The sequence below is a fragment of the Giraffa tippelskirchi genome, chromosome 10 (assembly GCF_054371585.1).
Source record: "Giraffa tippelskirchi isolate mGirTip1 chromosome 10, T2T-mGirTip1v1.2.pri, whole genome shotgun sequence".
NCBI lineage: Eukaryota > Metazoa > Chordata > Mammalia > Artiodactyla > Giraffidae > Giraffa > Giraffa tippelskirchi.
The window spans coordinates 90,705,746-90,726,191 of record NC_137284.1 but is presented as its reverse complement, the minus strand read 5'-3'; the positions used below and the strand labels follow the sequence as shown (position 1 = coordinate 90,726,191).

Sequence of the window (20,446 nt, the reverse complement as noted above, 5' to 3'; positions counted from 1 at the left end):
ATATAATACTGTGCATCAGTTAACTGATGTTATTGTTGTTTAGCCCAATGCCTTGAATTGGAGCAGGTGCCTTTGAAAACCTCTATTGCCCTTTCCCCCATGCGATTCCAGGGAATACCTATTCTGTTCTTTTAGGACAAAGGTTCCAAACTATAGGAATGGACCACAAAATTAGGTTCCCCATTAGGAAGCTCCAGGAGTCACACTTATGGCCCCTCCAGACTCCCAGGATTCCCAGGTGAGACCCAGGGAGTATAATCTGCTGCTTCTCCTATCCTGTGTTAGAAACTCACCTAAAGGGATGTGGGGAAAAAGCAGAATCCTTACATCAAATAGCAAGGGAGAGCAGTGAGCATCCCTGGTGTTGCCCAGACAGTAGTAATTCTCCAATAAGGTAGCTTGTCCAGCTCCCTCCTCACCTCAGTTTTGGTTTGAATGTCTTGTGGCATCTGAGTGCTTCACTGACCCTCTCTCCTTCCTACTCTGAGTCTTACTTACACCTGCCATACGGGAGCCTTGATATGGGGTTACTCCTTTTCTAAATAAAATGGCATTGGGTCTCTGCTGATAACCCATTCAGGTTGAAAGCTGGCACTCTGGGGGTGGGGCCTGGAAAGAACCTGTGTGTCAAAGAGGGCCCTGCTTTTTGCCGAAACAAGTACCCAGGTGCTAATTACCTCATCTGCAGATAATGCCCCTCCCTCCATAAAATCCCCCCCTCTGGCTGCACGGTTTTTTCCAATGGTCACAACACCCAGGCTAAAGTCGGCTTCATTTCTCAGGCTGCTGCCTCCAGCCAACCCGGACACCAGCCTCTTCCACCTTGTATACGTGGATGCCATTGCCATAGCCATCGTTGGATTCTCAGTCACCATCTCAATGGCCAAGACCTTGGCAAATAAGCATGGCTACCAGGTTGATGGCAATCAGGTAAAAATAATTAATTTCCTGCAGATGTTTCCTAGCAGTCTGGTCATCTTGCTCTACTGTGGGAGGCATTAAATCATCAGAACACTGAGGTACTGAATCCTACCTCACCTCATCAGCAGGTGAAATTTCCACTCTGATGTTGACAGTTTGCCAGACTCCTCTAGGTGCTGTCCCTGCTTTAAAGCTCACAGCCTGAGAATCTAATATTTTTCCAGAACCATTTTTACTCTTCTAGGAAGCTTTCTCTTTGTTCATTAAACTTTGAGTTTATGATTCTTCAATCAAGTATATTATTTGCTGCCTTCTTTTATAAGATAGCTGCAGACAAAGTATTTAATCTGAATACCATGAGCCATTAGTCTGGCTTGACAGTGTTACTCTAACACTGTGGAGTTCTAAGGGGAGACTAGATGTTCTATGTTTGTATGAGACACAGTGATCCAACTAGGAAGACCAGAAGTTGCCCTGAGATAAGGACTCACTCACTGCTCCAAAGAGGACACTGGCATGGGTTCCTGAATGAACATGAGCCCAGGCATTTAAAAGATGCCAGTAGTCCTATCCACCAATAATTTTCTCTTAAACATCAAAAATATTTTGTCCCTGTTGCTGCAGTTTTCTTTAAAAAAAACAAAAATATTAATTGTGTGTAGAGAGTGTGTTTAGGAAAGAGGGGGCTAGGTGATGATCACAGCATTTATCTCTAACACAATAAATATTCAAAATGTTTTTCTCCCACCTTAAATTATGCAGTAATTCCTATTTTGAACTCATGCTAAACAAATTTTTATATCTGGAAAGAGAATAAATAGACAGCCCATACTGTTGAACATGTCCATTAAATCGGTCATCTTCCTAAAAATGACAGGCCATTAAATGGGCCTGTCTTCCTGAAAAATAACTGATCTCTTTTGTGCTTTCCTTCCACATGGAAAAGGAGCTCATTGCCCTGGGACTGTGCAATTCCATTGGCTCACTCTTCCAGACTTTTTCAATTTCATGCTCCTTGTCTCGAAGCCTTGTTCAGGAGGGAACTGGAGGGAAGACACAGGTGTGTATGCACCTGGCCTCTAAGGTCTGGTGATTTGGGTGATAAACTAATCTCCTGATTGTATTCTGCCTGAAGATTCATGTTCCAGTGAGCTGTGTATGAATCAGAGAAAGGCATGATTGGTTGAAGCAAATTACAAGGAACTGAATCTACAGAAAAGGAGTATATTCGCCAGTCAAATAAAAAAATTTAACACTCCTGGCTACCAATAAACCTCAAGGTTCAGACATAGGATGTTATCATGAAAGCCTGACAGTGAGTATGGGCAGATTGCCAGCCCCGTTCCATAGAACTTTCTGCAGTGATAGAAATATTCGATATTTGTGCTGTCCCGTATGGCAGCCACTAGTCACATGGCCTTCTTGAGCACTTGGAATGTGGCTAGTGCAACCAAGACCTGAATTTTTAATTTTATTTAATTTACTTTTTACAATTTAGATAACCACATGTGGCTACTGCAAATAGACAACAAAGCCATGTCTGAACTCTTCTGGTCCCTGTGTGTCTTAGGTCTGCACCATATATCTCCTTTTCTCCACCGCTGGCATGGGCATTTCATTCAGAGTATTTAAGCATTTCAGCTTCTATTTAAAAGCTAGAAGACTTCCTAGTGGCTCAGCTGGTAAAGAATCCTCCTACAATGCGGTAGACCTGGGTTCAATCCCTGGGTTAGGAAGATCCCCTGGAGAAGGGAATGGCTACCCACTCCAGTATTCTAGCCAGGAGAATTTCATGGACTGTATAGTCCATGGGGTCACAAAGAGTCGGACATGACTGAGCGACTTTCACCTGAGGCTGTAAGAGGAACCAAAACCTCAGAAAGGGAGTGAGAAAGAGTTACAGGTTTATGTAATGGTATGGATGACTTATGTGAAGCCATATCTTTCCATAGTGATTTTCAAGAGACTAAGAGCAACCTATGTCCCACTTCTCACTCAAGTCTCCTAAAAGCCCTTTCCATGTGTCTTTTCTCATCCAGCTTGCAGGTTGTTTGGCTTCATTAATGATTCTCCTGGTCATATTAGCCACTGGATTTCTCTTTGAATCACTACCTCAGGTGTGTACCTTGAACTTGGTGAGAGGTTTTTCCATGTGTAGAGATTTTACAGTTTTATTAGTTGATATTTTTGTAACTCTTGTAGGTTTTTACTATAACCCTAGTAGGGTGGTAGCAAAAAGGGTCAACACTAGGGTCAATATCCTCTTCCACAATCTGCCAGCACCTGGGACCTACGGGAAGCCTTCTCAACATCTCTGGTTCCGTTTCCTTATCTGTAAAGTGGAGGTTTGGGTTTGGCTTATCTCGAAGGTCACTTCTCTCTGATCTTCTATGACCTTATACTTCTATTAAAAATTTGAGATGGGCTACACTCATAAAACATTTAATCTAGTAGAACTTAGGAATGATACAGAGTAGAAAACTCATGATTCAGGAAGACCATGGGGGAAATCATTCCTTGAGTACCATTTAATTCTAAACCTCTTGGCCACCATACAGGTTTGCCACTAGGATATAAACCTGGTTTTCCAAGGCCCATTTTAGCTAACCAAGTCCTGAAAATCCACATGGTCTTGGCTCCAAATGTACCATCACTGCTGTGTAGGAAGTGAGTGGACAGAGGATGTGGGGAGGGCAGCAGGAGGACAGTGAGGAGCCAGCAAGGCTCCTGAGGACACAGTGTATCCAGGGGGTCTCTGGACACAAGAGGAGAGGCATGTGTGACTCTGCTGTGTTTCAGGCTGTGCTGTCGGCCATTGTGATCGTCAACCTGAAAGGAATGTTTATGCAATTCTTAGATCTCCCCTTTTTCTGGAGAACCAGCAAAATAGAGCTGGTAAGTAACAAAGGTGATTGTTTGGTGAGTATGTCATAGCAACAAATGAATTGTTGCTGGTAAAAATGTGAGAAAGATAAGTTACTGTGGTCAGTTATTATGTGCATTATCCAGTTAAGCAAGGCTAAGTACTATGTATCTGTGTGTGTGACTCAGGAAGTTTTTTCACATGGTTTTACCTAAAGCTCTCTGTCTCTTGTTTAGACCATATCTGTGTGTGTGACTCAGGAAGTTTTTTCACATGGTTTTACCTAAAGCTTTCTGTCTTTTGTTTAGACCATCTGGCTTACCACTTTTGTTTCCTCCTTGTTCCTGGGACTGGACTATGGTTTGATTACTGCTGTGATCATCGCACTGCTGACTGTGATTTACAGAACACAGAGGTGAGAGCGCAGGTTGGCCTGGGTATGTGTCCTGCCTGACAATTCAACAGTGACCAAAGCTCAGCCTGGTCAAAGAAAGCTCTTTGATTACTTCCGGTCTGCATGAGAGGGAGCTGAGAACTCATGAGGCTTGCTGGCTAAATAAACAAAATGCCAAATGAAAAACTCAATAGGATCTTGCCAGATGCTCTACTCTTTCACAGTTTATGATTACATTAGTGACTTTTTTAAAAGAGCCTAATTTGTCTCATGGTTCCTGCCATTACAGCCCCCTTGTGGCACCCTGGCTTATGTACCCTCTTCTGAATGAACTATGTATTCTTGCAGTCTTTGGCACTGAGTGCTGACATAGGTTTTGATGACATGGAGCAGACTCTGACACCAAGTTACCATATGTGGGGCTTCAGCTGTTCCTTCTTCCACCCTAAACTATTATCACCTGTCATCTCTTCTCCTAGCAGAAAGCTGAGCCCAATGGAGAAGGTATAAAAGAACTTTTTAAAAAAATAGTGTGTTCATGTTAAATAAATAACTCAGTACAAAGAAAAAAATAAAGAAATATTGTTTCCAAATGGCCTGACTTTGGAGTCAGACAACCCTGGATTCAAGTCCCGGTTGCACCCTCTATATGCTCTGTCATTTTACATGACAGCCTCAATCTCTGCCTCTATAAAGTGAGTCTAATACTCTCTCCCTCAGAGAGTCACAATGAGGTTCAGATGAGGATAATGCATGTGAAGAGCCTAGCACAGTGCCTGACTCATACTATGCACCCAACAAATTTAACACATGAGGAATGAAAATGAGGCTAGTCTGCTTTTGCCTGTAGTTGCAAATCACATGATAGTTCTTAAAGTTTTGATTGTGGTTTATTGAAGAGCTGCTAGATGGAGAATGATGGGATGCACCCCACTCTGAAGGAAGGAAATGAGCATTTTCCTCATCAAAAACTACATAAAGGGAAATGTTAACATGTGGAATCTAAACTCAAGATAAGAATTACACTGTTTTTAATAACAATCTCTACCATCACTCATTTTTATGTAAAAAGAAGTCCCCCACTTGTTTTCATAAGAACATTATTAGTACATGCAAGAGTTCTTTATCTCAGACCTTTAGTGAACATCATGGTTTAAAAATATCTATATCCTTTATGATATAGATACGGACAAAGGTCCATATAGCCAAAACTATGTATGGATGTGAGAGTTGGACCATAAAGAAGACTGAGTGCCAGTGAATTGATGCGTTTGAACAGTGGTTCTGGAGAAGACTCTTGAGAGTCCCTTGGACAGCAAGGAGATCAAACCAGTCAATCCTAAAGGAAATCAACCCTGAATGTTCATTGGAAGGACTGATGCTGAAGCTGAAGCTCCAATACTTTGGCCACCTGATGGAAAGAGTCGACTCATTGGAAAAGACCCTGATGCTGGGAAAACTTGAGGGCAGGAGGAGAAGGGGGTGAAAGAGGATGAGATGGTTGGATGGCATCGCTGACTCAATGGACATGAGTTTGAACAAACTCTGGGAGATAGTGAAGGAAAGGGAAGGCTGGCATGCTACAGTCCATGAGGTCCAAAAGAGTCAGATATGACTTAGCAACTAAACAACAACAATGAATATCCTTTAAGAAGCCATGGTATAGAATTCAAGATTTGTTTTTCTCACCCAAATAATAGTTTGTGATTTCTTATCATAAATTTTAAAGTTAGGTTGTTTTTAAATGCTCTGCTTCTTTTTCTCTCCCAAATGATTTAGTGAAGTTCATTTTTTATGTTTTGTCCCTGTTGGTGATTGTGCTGGGTCTTTGTTGGTTCGAGTTTGGGGAGCCAGTACTCAGGCTACTTGTTTATTTTCAGCTGCTTCTTTTTCTGTAATCGGAGCAGGCTGTCCAAAGAGGGCTAGTGCTTCACTGGCTTTGCTTGTCTTCCAAACACCCAGATTGGTAGCCAACAAGGTTAAGGGACAGTCAGTTCATCAGCAAATAGTTCCGGATGCCTCCTTCCTGCAGGCGATGTGGGCAATGATATAAATGTGATGGAAATTCAGCTTTTGCCCACCCCACCCCTGCACTGAGGTGGGGGAAAGACACATTAAAATAATTATAATATTTTCTTAAAAATTATAATCTTAATTGGATAAAATTTTTTGAGGGATTTCTATGTTCTCATAGAGATGCTAGGCTCTAGGGATATTGCAGTAGATAAAACATGGTCCTTCCCTTCAAAAAGGCTTCACTCTCCTAAGAATGATAGATTCATAATGATGATGATGATGATGCTAATCATGGTAATGAAGTAATGGTGGCATTAAATTAGTGTGGTTATGTGCCTGGCTCTGTGCAAAGATCCATGCTTTGTATCATTTCATCCTTATAGACCGATGACTGTTAGCATTCCCATTTCACAAAAATGTGGAAACAGGGGCCTAGATTGATTAAGATCATACAGCAAGTGGTAGACGATGATTCAAATATGAGTTTTTGTGAATCCAGAGGCTAATTCTTAAAGAACATTTCATAATCCATCTTCAAGAACTTGAAATACATGATTATAAGTGCTTCAGTAACCATAAGCAAGGTACAAGTGATAATAAGCATAAGAATGGCCAGATAAAACCCCGTCAGAGTTCATAAAGAGAGACTTTCTTGCTCCTTGGGGTGATTAAGAAAGAAACAAGGAGTATTTAGACCTGAGGGTTTTCAGTGTACTCCAGCTGGTCAGGAAGACCTTTTCTGCATCTGTCTGTTGAAATCCTCACACACTGAGACCCCGCTCACCCACCAGAGAGCTCTCATTCTCCTCTGTGTGCCCACAACAGTGCTTTGGTCCTCTAGCACCTCGTGTGTCTCCAGGTTACTTGTGTTTTGTGTGGTCCATATGCTAAGTCACTTCAGTTATGTCCAACTCCTTGCAACACCGTGGACTGTAAATCTCCAGGCTCCTCTATACATGAGATTCTTCAGGCAAGAATACTGGAATGAGTTGCCATCTCTTCCTCCAGGGCATCTTCCCGACCCTGGGATCAAACCCTCATCTCTTATGTCTCCTGCTCTGGCAGGCAGATTCTTTACCACTGGTGCCACCTGTGGTCCATGTGTTAACCCCCACTCACCCCTGCCCCTGGCAACTAGATTGCAATATACAGACAACATTTTGAGTCTCTTTTAAAAGGTTTTCTCATAATTGTGAACTCAACTGAGAACCTTTCTTCTTGTCTACAGTATCAGTCCTTGGTGTTATATTTGTCCACAGTCATCACTAGACTGTGAGCAGGAGCAACTTAATTGTAGAAGTGAGATTCCTGGAGCCCAGAACCAGCACATGATTGTGTGTTCTCTGAATGTTTGCTGAGGGAACCCTCCAAGAAAACCCTGTGACATTTGTGCTATAGATTCTAATTCTCAAAGCAGTTGTACATACGTGCCGAGGAGCACCAGAGCATGGTAACAAGGCCATGAAATGTCAAGGAAAAGACCTGGAGCCATATTCTGGGTCTGCCAAGCTCTCTAACTGGAACAACTCACCTAACCCCACTGGACTTCAGTTTCTCTTCCACATGATGGCAGAAATAAACCCAGTATATTTTTAATGGGCTATAATAAGGTAATTCAGATGTTTAAGAAATAGTACCTATCATCATTTCACTGTCTACTCTGAGCCAGACTGTAAAGATTTAGGAATTTGTGTTCTTGAAAAATAATGTTTGAAATCTATTCATTTGGGACTTCCTTGGCTGTCCAGTAGCTAAGACTCCACACTCCCAATACAAGGGCCCCAGGTTCAATTCTTGGTTAAGGAACAAGATCTCACATGCTGTGAGTGAGAGTTCACAAGCTGCAACTAAAGATCTCACATACTACTATGAAGATGAAAGATCCCACATACCACAACTAAGACCCAGCACAGCCAAAGAAATCAATAAATAATTATTTTTTTTTAATCTACTCACTTGCTATTATTTTCTCCCATTCTGAGGGTTGTCTTTTCACCTTGTTTATAGTTTCCTTTGCTGTGCAAAAGCCTTTAAGTTTAAGTAGGTCCCACTTGTTTATTTTTGTTTTTATCTCCTTTATTCTAGAAGGTGGGTCGTAGAGGATCTTGCTGTGATTTATGTCATAGAGTGTTCTGCCTATGTTTTCCTCTATGAGTTTTAGTTTCTGGTCTTATGTTTAGGTCTTTAATCCATTTTGAGCTTATCTTTAGATATGCTGTTATTCATTGTTTTACACATAGCTGTCCAGTTTTCCCAGTGCCACTCTTTGAAGAGGCTATCTTTTCCCCATTGTATATTCTTGCCTCCTTTGTCAAAAATAAGGTGCCCGTAGTTGCATGGGTTCATCTCTGGGGTCTCTGTCTTGTTCCATTGTCTGTGTTTCTGTTTTCGTGCCAGTACCACGTTCTCTTGGTCACTGTAGCTTTGTAGTATAGTCTGAGGTCAGGAAGGTTGGTTCCTCCAGCTTCATTCTTTCTCAAGATTGCTTTGCCTTTATGGAGTCTTTTGTGTTTCAATACGAATTGTGAAATTTTTTGTTCTAGTTCTGTGAAAAATGCCATTGGTAATTTGACAGGGATTGCATTGAATCTGTAGACTGCATTCGGTAGTATAGTCATTTTCACAATATTGATTATTCCAACCCAGGAACATGGAATATCTCTCCATCTGTTTTATGTCATCTTTGATTTCTTTCATCAGTGTCTTAATAGTTTTCTCTATACAACTCTTTGATTCTGTAGGTAGGTTTACTGTGAGGTATTTTATTCTTTTTGTTACAATAATTTTCTCTTTCTGATTTTTTGTTGTTAGTGTGTAGGAATACAAATAATAGCAAATGAAACAACTGATGAAACATTAATTTCCAAAGTATACAAGCAGTTCATGCAACCCAACACCAGAAAAACAAACACCGCAATCAAAAAGTAGGCAGAAGACGATCTAAACAGACATTTCTCCAAAGAAGACATACAAATGGCTGATAAACACATGAAAAGATGCTCAACATTACTCATTATTAGAGAAATGCAAATCAAAACTACAAGGAGATACCACCTCACACTGGTCAGAATGGCCATCATCAAAAAATCTACAAACAATAAATGCTGGAGAGGGTGTGGAGGAAAAAGAACCTTCTTTCACTATTGGTGGGAATGTAAATTGATACAGCAGCTATGGAATACAGTATGGAGATCCCTTAAAAAACTAAGAATAAAACTCCTATATGACTCAACAACCCCACTTCTGGGCATATACCCTGAGAAAACCATAACTGAAAAAGACACATGTACCCCAGCTATTTACAATAGCTATGACATGGAAGCAACCTAGATGTCCATCAACAGATGAATGGATAAAGAAGCTGTGGTACATATATACAATGGAATGTAACTCAGCCATAAAAAGGAACACATTTGAGTCAGTTCTAAAGAAGTGGATGAACCTAGAGCCTATTATACAGAGTGGGGTAAGCAGAAAGAGAAAAACAAATATTGTATATTAACAAATATACATGGAATCTACAAAAGTGGTACTGATGAGCCTATTTGCAGGACAGCAGTTAAGATGCATACATAAAGAACAGACTTGTGGACACAGAGTTGCAGGGAGGAGAGGGTGGGACAGATTGAGAGAGTAGCATTGAAACATATACACTACCATATGTAAAACAGATACCCAGTGGGAATTTGCTATATAACTCAGGGAACTCAAACCAGGGTTCTGTGACAACCTAGAGGGGTGGGATAGGGTGGGAGGTGGGAGGTGGGATAGGGTGGGAGGGAGGAAAGATATGTATACCTATGGCTGATATGTGTTGATACACAGCAGAAACCAACACAATATTGTAAAGCAATTGTCCTTCAATTAAATATAAATTTTTAAAAAATCTATTTACACTAAACTTAAGGAAACTTCTATGCTGATTTGAGATTTTTGTTTTCTCCCCACACCTTCTGTTGATCCTCCAACCTCTTGCTCCACAAGTCAGTTCTCTTATTTCAAATAAAATGAATATCCCTTCTCCTGCTTTAGAATTAGAGCAGGAAGATAATTCTGTCTACCAAGTGACAAGAGATCATGTCCCAGGCATGGTTTGAACTCTGCACAGTTCATTTTCCTCCCATCTTTAAATCCCTAAGTCTTTTGTCTGGAACAGATTGTGTGTATGATATGTGGATGGTATGTACGAGCATGTGTGTGGTGTTATGTGTGTGTGTATGTGGTGTGAGGCATATGTGCTGTGTATGTATATTGTGTATGTGTGGGGTGTATGTAGATGGGGGGTGTGGGATGTGTTAGGTTTGGGATGGTACCGGGAATGCAAATATATGTGGAGCCCTTCTGAAAAGGGACCATAAAAGGACCAAATAAACAAAAAGAGAAAAGAACCAAGTATCCCCGAAGTCACTAGCAAATCCATACAGGATTTGCAAATGTGCAGAATCTTGTGTTTCCATCACTACCTGAGCATCAGCATGATAATATTTTAACATACTCCCTATCTGTCTGCAGTCCGAGCTACAAAGTCCTTGGGCAGCTTCCTGACACTGATGTGTACATTGATATAGATGCGTATGAGGAGGTAGGTCCTTTTTTCTATCATTTTAAATGGTTGTAAGCGTATGATGTGATTGGCTAACTAAGTATTATTTTTACTCAGGATAGAGAGTTAGGGGTGGAGATGTGGGAAGTGTGGTGGTCAGAGTGAAAAGTCTGAACTTTCATTTACTGTCTGGATTCAGTTTTATAGTTTATACAATACATCAGTTACACAGCCTCTTAATATTTATTTTTCCTCTTTTTTAATGAGGATAAATATATATTCTTGGACTTAAAGTATATGTTTACAAAATACCAAGACTGTTTGCCAGGGTGGTCTCTATGTGCATGATTTCCTTCTGATGAATTCAAATGGGTGATAAAATTCTAATATTAACCATGTACAATGTAGGTGATGGAGCTGTGGAATTCTACTTCATTTTTTTTTCTGCTTCATTTTCAGTGGTTAAAACTATGGCTTAAAATACCCTTGACTTTGAATTTTCTTTTCTGATGTGGAATCTCTTATGTAGAATCTTTTACAAAGTCTTCTTAAACTAGTTTTATCTGTTTGTTTTGTGTTTGGGAAGAAGTTCTCAGACTCACTATATTAATAAATTAGACTGGTGGTAGGATTGCTATATTTTCCCCCTTCCAAAGAATTATGTGCTTAATTACTTGTTTCCATCTGCATTCCAGAATTTCACGAGGCTTCTTGATAAAATTTTCACCTGAGTCTGTTTTGACTCCTACCTACATTCTGTGAATAAACCAATATAAACTTCTGTTCATTTTATGTGACTGCTTCTCACAGTCTGAGTGGCACCTCCCCCCACCACCAGATTCTCTTTTTTAATGTTTTTCAGTTTCTTCTTTTTATTTTATGGTTAAAAAAAAATGAAACAAAGACTTTTAAAAGAAATGGGAAGATGTGCATTTTTAAAGGCCTTGCATTCAACATGCCTTCCTTCAGAACATGAGTAGGTCAGCCAGACTGACATTATTTTATTTAAACTCTGTCAAAGGGTCCTTGGCAACATCTGTATTAATTTTCAAGTTGGAAAAGGGAGGCAGTTAAAGTTTTGATTCTGAAATATTTCCATATATTAAATTCACTAACATGTTATTTTTCAGGTGAAAGAAATTCCTGGAATAAAAATATTCCAAATAAATGCCCCAATTTACTATGCAAATAGTGACTTATATAGCAATGCATTAAAAAGAAAGGTGAGTCACAAGAAATTAAGAGTGATTATTTCTGAGGAGGGAATCTAAAGATCGATAGGCATGTGAGGGTCACTTACATGTCTCTATATACCATTTATACTATTTCATTCTCTCCATCTCTATTTTCTTAAACTATAGTAAAATGTAACTTAAAATTTATCATTTTAATGATTTGCAATTATACAAGTCAGTGGATGGAATTAAGTATGTTTCAATTGTTGGGTAACCAGCACCACTATTCTTTCTCTTTTAATATATGCATATAGTTGTTTCAAAAATATTTAGGAAAAAAAAATTAAGTTTCTTATTCTTGGGAATACATGGACTCCTTTGGTCATGATTAGTACTCCACCCCACACTATCCACTAAAGAGGAAAACCTCCCAGTCAACCCACACAGTCTCTTAAATATAAAAATCTGAGAGATCCAAGTTTGAAAAACACTACTTTAAAATTCTTTTTAGGGACTTCCCTGGTGGTCCAGTGGGTTAAGACTTTGCTTACCATTGCTGGGGGTATGGGTTTGATTCCTGGTTGGGAAGTAAAGATATACCACATGCCTCGTGGCCAAACACCAAAGCTTACAACAGAAGTAGTATTCTAACAAATTGAATAAAGACGTTAAAAGAATGGTACACAATAAAATTCTCTTTAATGTTTAGGTTGTGGCTGTCTTGAATCAAGACCAAGAATAAGAAAAGTTACCAATGTTCTTTTAATAAGGGAGTAACCCAGTTCAGGGCATTTGAGGGAGAGGTAGAGCAAGGGTTAGGGCGATAACTTGGCATAGAAAACAATCAGATGGAGAGAATTAAAGGTTAATTGCTTTAGGTGGATTCTGGGAGCAAGAAGTGATTTTTGCATTTATTGCCCTTCTGTAAAGACTAGAGTGAACCCAGCCTTCATAATGGGAGCAAGAAAAAAGGCGATGAGAAAGTATGCTAAGGAAGTTGGAAATGCCAACATGGCCAATGCGACCGTAGTCAAAGTGGTGAGTAGTCCCTTCATTGTAATTTTCCTTTGTCTCTTGATCTGCGTGCTCCCCCTTTACTCTTGATCTGCACGCCCCTCACCTTTTAACACAGCATGAAGTCCCTAAAATAGGAAAGCTTAGAAATAAGCTAAGTATCCTTTATATATTAAAAATACATAATAAGATCAGTTATGAGAATGCTTCTGAAATAAGTAGTGATAGGAGCCAGGAAAACGTGATTTTTAGAAATGAAAATCACATAATACCTTAATAAATGTTACTATTATTACTTTGTCAAAAATTCATTCAGCTGATAGTGAAAAAAAAACCCTCAAAGACTGGTTTTTGCTGTTTGGTCTTATGGTAACTGTGATCTGTCATGTTGAAATTAATAAGACTATTTTAGAAGTGAGAGGAAAATGGATATGAATACTAAAGAAAATGGTTTCATTGGACAATAGAGGAAGAGAAGGAAGAAAAAAGAAACACTAAAATTGAATATTGTGTACATATCCTTTTTTGTCATATACAAGGCTGGAATATAGTGAGTAATTTAGAAGAGATCTGCTATAATTAGAAACTGGAGAATATAAGGACTAATTTTTCTCTCATAAATCTTTCTCAGAACCAAAATATGAGTTGTTTATAGAATTCTGGTTTGGTTTGATTTTGATGTAGGATGCCGAAGTAGATGGAGAAGATGGCACCAAGCCTGAGGAAGACGAGAATGAAATAAAATACCCCCCAATAGTCATCAAGAGCACACTTCCTGAGGAACTGCAAAGGTTTATGCCCCCAGGGGATAACATCCACACTATCATTCTGGATTTTACGCAAGTCAATTTTATTGATTCTGTTGGTGTGAAAACTCTGGCAGGGGTAAGCATCATCTTCAAGGAGTCTTTTAAGGATAATATCTCTGTGCCCAGTATCACCATCAGTTAAATCAGAAAACTGAACTAGGGTTTTCAACTCTTATAATTTGGTTGCTGTTGCTTGTCAACTTTTTGTTGTTAAAAAGAACAAAAATATACAAAAGTAAAGAACAGAGTGTAATGAAACCCCTGTAATTATCACTCAGCTTCAACAATTTATCAATTCATGGTCAATTTTGTTTCATTTATCCCCCACACCCACTTTCCCCTCCTCTTACTCTGAAGCACATCTCAGTCATCATATAATCTATAAATATTTTAGTATATATCTCTTCAAGAAGAGTTTTTAAAAGGCATTACCATAATGATTTTATTACACTTGAATAAAATTTAACAAGAATTCTTCAATGTTCCAAATCATCACTGTTGATATAAAAATCAGGCAAAATGCAAATTTTAAATGATTAGTTCAAAATGCATAAGTTTGGAGCAAAGTCACTCAAGTGAATGAAGCAGAGCATCTTATATCACTAAATACATATTGGTAGAAAGAAACTTCTCTTGACACCTCACAGAGTCAACATAAACTAAACTTTATGTCAACATTCTTACAGATTGTGAAAGAATATGGAGATGTCGGTATTTATGTGTATTTAGCAGGATGTAGTGGTGAGTACAATTTTAGAATGGGGAGGCATTTTATTTATTTCTAAAACAGAATTTATATTACATTTATTTATAATAATTTTTGTTGTAAAAAAACTAAACAGCATCCATGAAGAGAAAACTTCATCTCTCTGCATCCTTGGGAGGCATTTTAACATTTTGGTTTTGTTTCTTTTTTTTAATATACACTTGGAAGAATTTTCCATTAATTTTAGGTTTGAAGAAAATGAAAATTATTCTCCTGAAAATTACTCTGAAGCTAAGCTTTGAAATTATCCACTTAACAGGCACTCACATTCCTGAGTTACTTGTGGCAGGCCTCTTGCACTGGAGTTGGAGGAAAGGAGCTAGTAAACCATTGTGAAGGAGTTGTGTTTTTTTTAGTAACCATGTGTTTAATGGCTGCCATAACAAAGTTATATAAAATCATTTAAGTGTTTTACCATGCAATGCCTGCTATTTTTAATATAAATTTTGGTTAAAACAGTACTTGAAAATGAAATCCACGTAAAGGCTTCACTTTTCATCTACCAGAATGGCAAAAATGGCAGGCTCTGCAGGCTACATTGCTGGTGGGAGTGCAAACTTCAGCAGCCTCCATGGAGAGCAGACCAGCATTTTATTTCCAAATTACAAATGCATTTTTACCTTTAACCCAGAAAATCCAGCAATATGCTACACACACTCAAAATGACACATTATGTGATTGATCATCATAGTATACAAAAACAAAAGGCCAAAATCAATTTGTGTCAAACAGAAGGAGCCAGTTAAACAAACCGTACATAGAACACTGTGTAATGGTAAAAAAAAAAAAAAGAGTGAAAAGATTAAGTAAAAAAACAAACAAACCCAAATTATATATATATATATGTACATATACACATATATCGGAGAAGGCAATGGCAACCCACTCTGGTACTCTTGCCTGGAAAATCTCATGGACAGAGGAGCCTGGTGGGTTGCAGTCCATGGGGTTGCTAAGAGTCGGACACAACTGAGCGACTTCACTTCCACTTTCCACTTTCATGCATTGGAGAAGGAAATGGCAACCCACTCCAGTGTTCTTGCCTGGAGAATCCCAGGAACGGGGGAGCCTGGTGGGCTGCCATCTATGGGGTCACACAGAGTCGGACACAACTGAGGCAACTTAGCAGCAGCAGCAGCATACACATATATACATATACATACATACCAAAAGATAATGCTATCTTTTGGGTAATGGAAAATAAAATAAATATATGTTTATATTTACACCTGCATAAAGACATACTGAAAGAATACACAAGAAAATAATAAAAGTTACTTCCTTGACCAGGGGAGTGATGTCATGAGGACAAGTATTGGGGTGAGATTTTTTACTTTACATCATTTAATATTTTATGTGAAAGTGTTATGTTTTTAATGTTTAAGACTGACACCCAGAGTGTGGGCTAATTTTACCTTTTTCTTTTATAGTCCAAGTTGTGAATGACCTCACTCGAAATCGATTCTTTGAAAATCCTGCCTTACTGGAGCTGCTGTTTCACAGCATTCACGACGCAGTCTTAGGCAGTCAAGCCCGAGAGGCGCTTGCCGAACAGGAAGGCTCAGCTGTTCCTCCCCAGGACTCCGAGCTCAATGCCACTCCCGAGGCCTAGGAGAGAAATTCAGCCTGCCATGGGGTATGAACCTCTCGTGATTATTAACCTACATGCTTTAAATACTAGCCACTAAGTTGTTTTTTTTTTCCCCTGAGGGTAAATACTAGTAGTCAAGGCTTGATTTGGAGGGTGAATGATGCACAGCAAGATGTATCTTACTTGTATTTTTTTTAATTGACTGTTTCAAAAATGTTAGCCTCTTGCCTGTCTTTATTGTTCAGTGACATTTCTGTTACTTTTTAGTATTATCTTTGTGAGCCAAGCACTTAAAATTTATTTAAGTACTTTATCCACAGATCAGATATGCTGTCACCAGATGGGTAGTAGTACTTCGTTTTTCTTCTTGTTGATCTACAGACTTTCTGTAATCAGAGTTACCTCACAGAAGGGGTGAACTCACAATCTTTTAGAAGTTTTTCTTTTAAAATAACTATTTTTTGTTATAGAAGCAGTATAAGTACATTGGGGAAAATTAGAAAAGATAGACAAACAAAAATAAGGAAAACCTTACATTACCACCAAAGATTATTGCTAACACTTTAATGCATATTCTTCCAGATCTTTTTCTATTCATATAATTTACATGGTTTAACCAAAATAAGATTATACTCTATGTAGTGTTCCGTAACCTATTTTTCAGTCCACAATCTCTGCTTTCTCATTCTGAAACATGTTTATTTACCTCAGACCATAATCAAAGTTCCCCAAGTGTCCCCACATTTGTAGTTGGTTTATCCAAGCTAGTATTTAGTCTATGACCTTACACTACAAATGGTCATGTCCCTCTAAGTCTCAGAAGTCTATCTTAACCTAGCACTGTCCCTTTATTTATGACATGGACTTGTTAAAGGGAGTTGGAGCAGTTGTCTTATAGAATCCCATCTTGTGAATGTGTTCACTTGCTTTTTCAAGGTGTTATTTAGCTTGTCCCTCTATTTCCTGAACTACCTATAATCTAGAAGTTGTATCTAACTAAAGCCTTCACGAATTTGAATAAAACATTTTTTTTTGCTAGAATATATCATAGATGAGACACATGCTTCAAATCACATCATAACAGAAAACAAATAATATCTTGTTGATCTACCATTAACGATGCTAAAATAAATCACGGGATTAATGTGACAACCATCCCCTAATTACATTTTCTCCTTTGTGACTAATGAGTTATCTGTATGGTTCCTTTAACATTGAATGAATGCTCAGTTCTCCATTAGCCATTCACCCAGGATTTTTAACATTTAGTAATAGTATTTGCCTTAATCAGCAATTTTATTAAGGGTTTGTGAATTTTTTTTTCTCTAATTCTCTCCTGTAGTTTTCTCTCAACTTGAATTATTTGATCATCCTTAAATACAGTTCTTACTTGAAAGCCAGGTTAAATGTTTTATTTTTTATGCTTAATTATCAACTTCAAAGTAAGGAGTTGATTAATAGATGATGACAGATTAAGTTCTTTTAGGTTTCTCTTTTTTGGTATAATTATAGATTCATGAATTTTTGTACTTTTAATGTGTGTCAGTCTATTATAGTTATTCTTTTTGGTATTCAAATCATCACACCTGTGGCCAGTAGGACCCCCCTAGAAGTTTTGTTGTCGCTGCTAATAGGAAGTACCCTTCAGGACAATGTATTTTAGAAATCTAACCAAATCCTGGGTATAATTTATCTATAACCATACAGATAACTGAGTATTATCCTTCTAAGTCCATATAATTATCAGTTAATTCTTCATCAAACTCAGTTTTAAGCCGATGAGTGAGTAAAAAGCTATTTCAAGCATTTTTCTTTATAGCTGTTCAAAAGGAGACCTTTAAGCCAATATATGTCAGCAGAAGTTCTTGCTCCTGTAATTCCAACCATGAGGTCACTCCAAATCACAGCACAAGTATTAGCCAATCTGCATAAAGCCTCATCTGCTATGATTTCCTGCTAATGTTTTGTCTTTTTTATGAGTTTCCTTACTGACTCCTTGTTTTAGTTTTCAGGAAGAAAACCCTTTGAGGAGAAAAGTACATCAGGAAAGGACTAGATTAACATGAGTCTACTCCAAACCAAACCCTATGGTTTGTTACTTTAATTCCTATCAGGTTTCTCAATGACTTTACTAATTTAATTCAAGGTAGTCCCCCTCCTTTATAACCAATACTGTATCTAGATCTAGAGTGAAATTAAATTTGCATCCAGTTGTTTCCTTTGCACCCATCACACACAAGATCAGATACATCTGCCTTCTGAAAGAGCATGTAGTTGTAGGACCTCAGCTTACACTGGAAACTTTTGTATAAGGGCTTGATCATTTCAGCCATCAAAGTAGAGCTCAAGGATTTTAAATAATGTTATACAATATTTTATTGCATAATCTTAGCATTAATTTTCAATAAATGCTTTACACACAGCATATACTCAAGTCTTGGTTGGTGATAGACTGAAAGTAGTATACAGGAAAAGTACCATCCATAGCTTACAAATTTGTATTTAATTTTCCTGCCCTTTAATTTTTAACCTATTCTGAAGAGAATTCTACCATGTACATAAGAAACACTGAAGTCTTACTGAGGAAAAGTGTTTTTCTGCATGCCTCTGATAAAGTAAGAATGCATTTCAAAATGTATTCTATCTATATGTAAATATTTTGGAATCTTTTGAGTTATTTCATATAGTGGGAAGTTTCCTGACCTTTTTATACTTACAATCAATTTTTATCTCTACCTCATTCTTTCTGGACCTTAAAAGCTGTGTATCCTTCTATGTTTGTATGTGTATCTTTCTGTGTTTTTCAGCCCAGGTTCAAATTCAGATTCTTATTGCCCTATCAAAAGAGCATAATCCATACTGATATAGGGACTAGATTACTTTATTTTATGGCAGTATGGGAACGCCTTGTTTTCAAGAAGGTCCCATATAGTGAAGTTGTCTTTCTCAAATCCTCTGCAATATGACCATGGTTTATCTGTCTCACAGTTGGATGGAATACACTTGCAAACAATTGTGAACCAGGGCCCAGGAAACTCCTCATTCGTGTCATAGATACTGACTGTACAATCATATAGCAGCTGAGACTGGGATCTCAATGCCAGTCTCATCTGAAGTGGGACTCAGAGAAACAGTGAAGGGAATGGATTCTCTGCAAGTCCTACGAGCTCATTTTGTAGTTTTCAGGTAACATCTAAAATATCCACTCCCTGTATTTGATCCTGCATCCTTACCTGTCTAACAGAGAAAGGATATGCCTGCCTACAAAGGTCCATGTTGAGAAAATGAGACTGCCCTCTTGTGTGACTGGAGAGGATAGCAAACCTAGAGTCAGCCCCGCAGTGGGCAGGTGTGTGTTGATGTTGGGAGGTGCCCTTGAGTGGGGATGAGGAAGGAAGATTATGAAGGTGAAGAAGCCCACCCTTTTAATCAGTTTAAATCCTAAAATCAAACACAACTTCCTTGATGTTAGACTGTATGCTTTAGTGAGTGCAAAAATGTTGTTGGTCCTTTTTTAGTGTACCTTTTAGGAATGCTTTTAGGATTCAGTGTGTAAGTTCTTGATAATACGGTTTGAGTGCTGATAAAAGTTGGTTTGAGGACTGACAAAAGTATCTAATTCTCCAAACATATAGCTGACCAAAATGGATACAATGGTTTTTAATTCCTTCAAATCCCATAGCAAAACATTCAAAAGCCAGGACTCCACCAGGTAACCTGCCTGCTGACAGGTTTAATATAGTTTGAGCATCTCAAAAGTCCACTTTGCCTTACCAGGTTTTTCATTGTACTGGTGTATAGCATTTCAGCTTTATGTTAACCAATGAACCTGAGCTTTGTGGAAATTAAATTTTATAAATCTAATCATGTTTTAATCATGTTTTAAAATGTTATTTAAAAGGTCACTAAAGTATTTTTCTGAAGTCAGAAATCCTTTGTATTCTATTAGCATGCTGATACATGTGTAAACGTGTGTCTGTACAAATACATATTTTACATGGAGGGAGTTACCAGTGAATGTGTATTTTCTTCTTTTTAAACAGAATACAGACATGCTACTCTAGTTAGTGTTGATGCTATCTGCTGCATGTGTCTGGGCAGAGACATCCATATCTTTCAAATAATTCACTGTGTACTGATTTGATGTATGGCCAGTAGATTTTCATCATGTAATGGAGATGTCAAGATTATTCAGAACCTATAACAGGTTCGGCCTGAGTACCACATATCCAACTTGAGCTGTTTCAGATTGGTGCATCTGATATATGTGGTGATATGAACAAGTGCTAAAACTTTAAAGAGTGTGTTCTAATTGCATACATTGATCAAAACAGTACAAAAACATAAATCTTTA

The 20,446-nt window shown here is 38.2% G+C and overlaps 1 protein-coding gene across 8 annotated transcripts in view; it reads left to right on the top strand.

Annotated features, from left to right (window-relative positions):
* SLC26A5 (solute carrier family 26 member 5) overlaps positions 1 to 18,175 on the top strand; it is a 65,788-nt gene extending 47,613 nt beyond the window's left edge. For 6 of the 8 annotated variants that reach the window (XM_081535777.1, XM_081535774.1, XM_081535772.1 and 3 more), the window contains 12 exons: positions 783 to 930; positions 1,868 to 1,981; positions 2,961 to 3,038; positions 3,721 to 3,816; positions 4,093 to 4,199; positions 10,707 to 10,776; positions 11,868 to 11,960; positions 12,843 to 12,950; positions 13,611 to 13,811; positions 14,422 to 14,476; positions 15,932 to 16,137; positions 18,098 to 18,175. In XM_081535777.1, coding sequence (XP_081391903.1) covers positions 783 to 930; positions 1,868 to 1,981; positions 2,961 to 3,038; positions 3,721 to 3,816; positions 4,093 to 4,199; positions 10,707 to 10,776; positions 11,868 to 11,960; positions 12,843 to 12,950; positions 13,611 to 13,811; positions 14,422 to 14,476; positions 15,932 to 16,113 — 1,252 coding nt within the window. In that variant the 3' untranslated portion in view covers positions 16,114 to 16,137; positions 18,098 to 18,175. Of the gene's footprint in view, positions 1 to 782; positions 931 to 1,867; positions 1,982 to 2,960; positions 3,039 to 3,720; positions 3,817 to 4,092; positions 4,200 to 10,706; positions 10,777 to 11,867; positions 11,961 to 12,842; positions 12,951 to 13,610; positions 13,812 to 14,421; positions 14,477 to 15,931; positions 16,307 to 18,097 lie in introns of those variants that run through there. The other 2 variants (XM_081535775.1, XM_081535771.1) reach the window with 1 other exon arrangement.
* Positions 18,176 to 20,446: the final 2,271 nt, after the last annotated feature.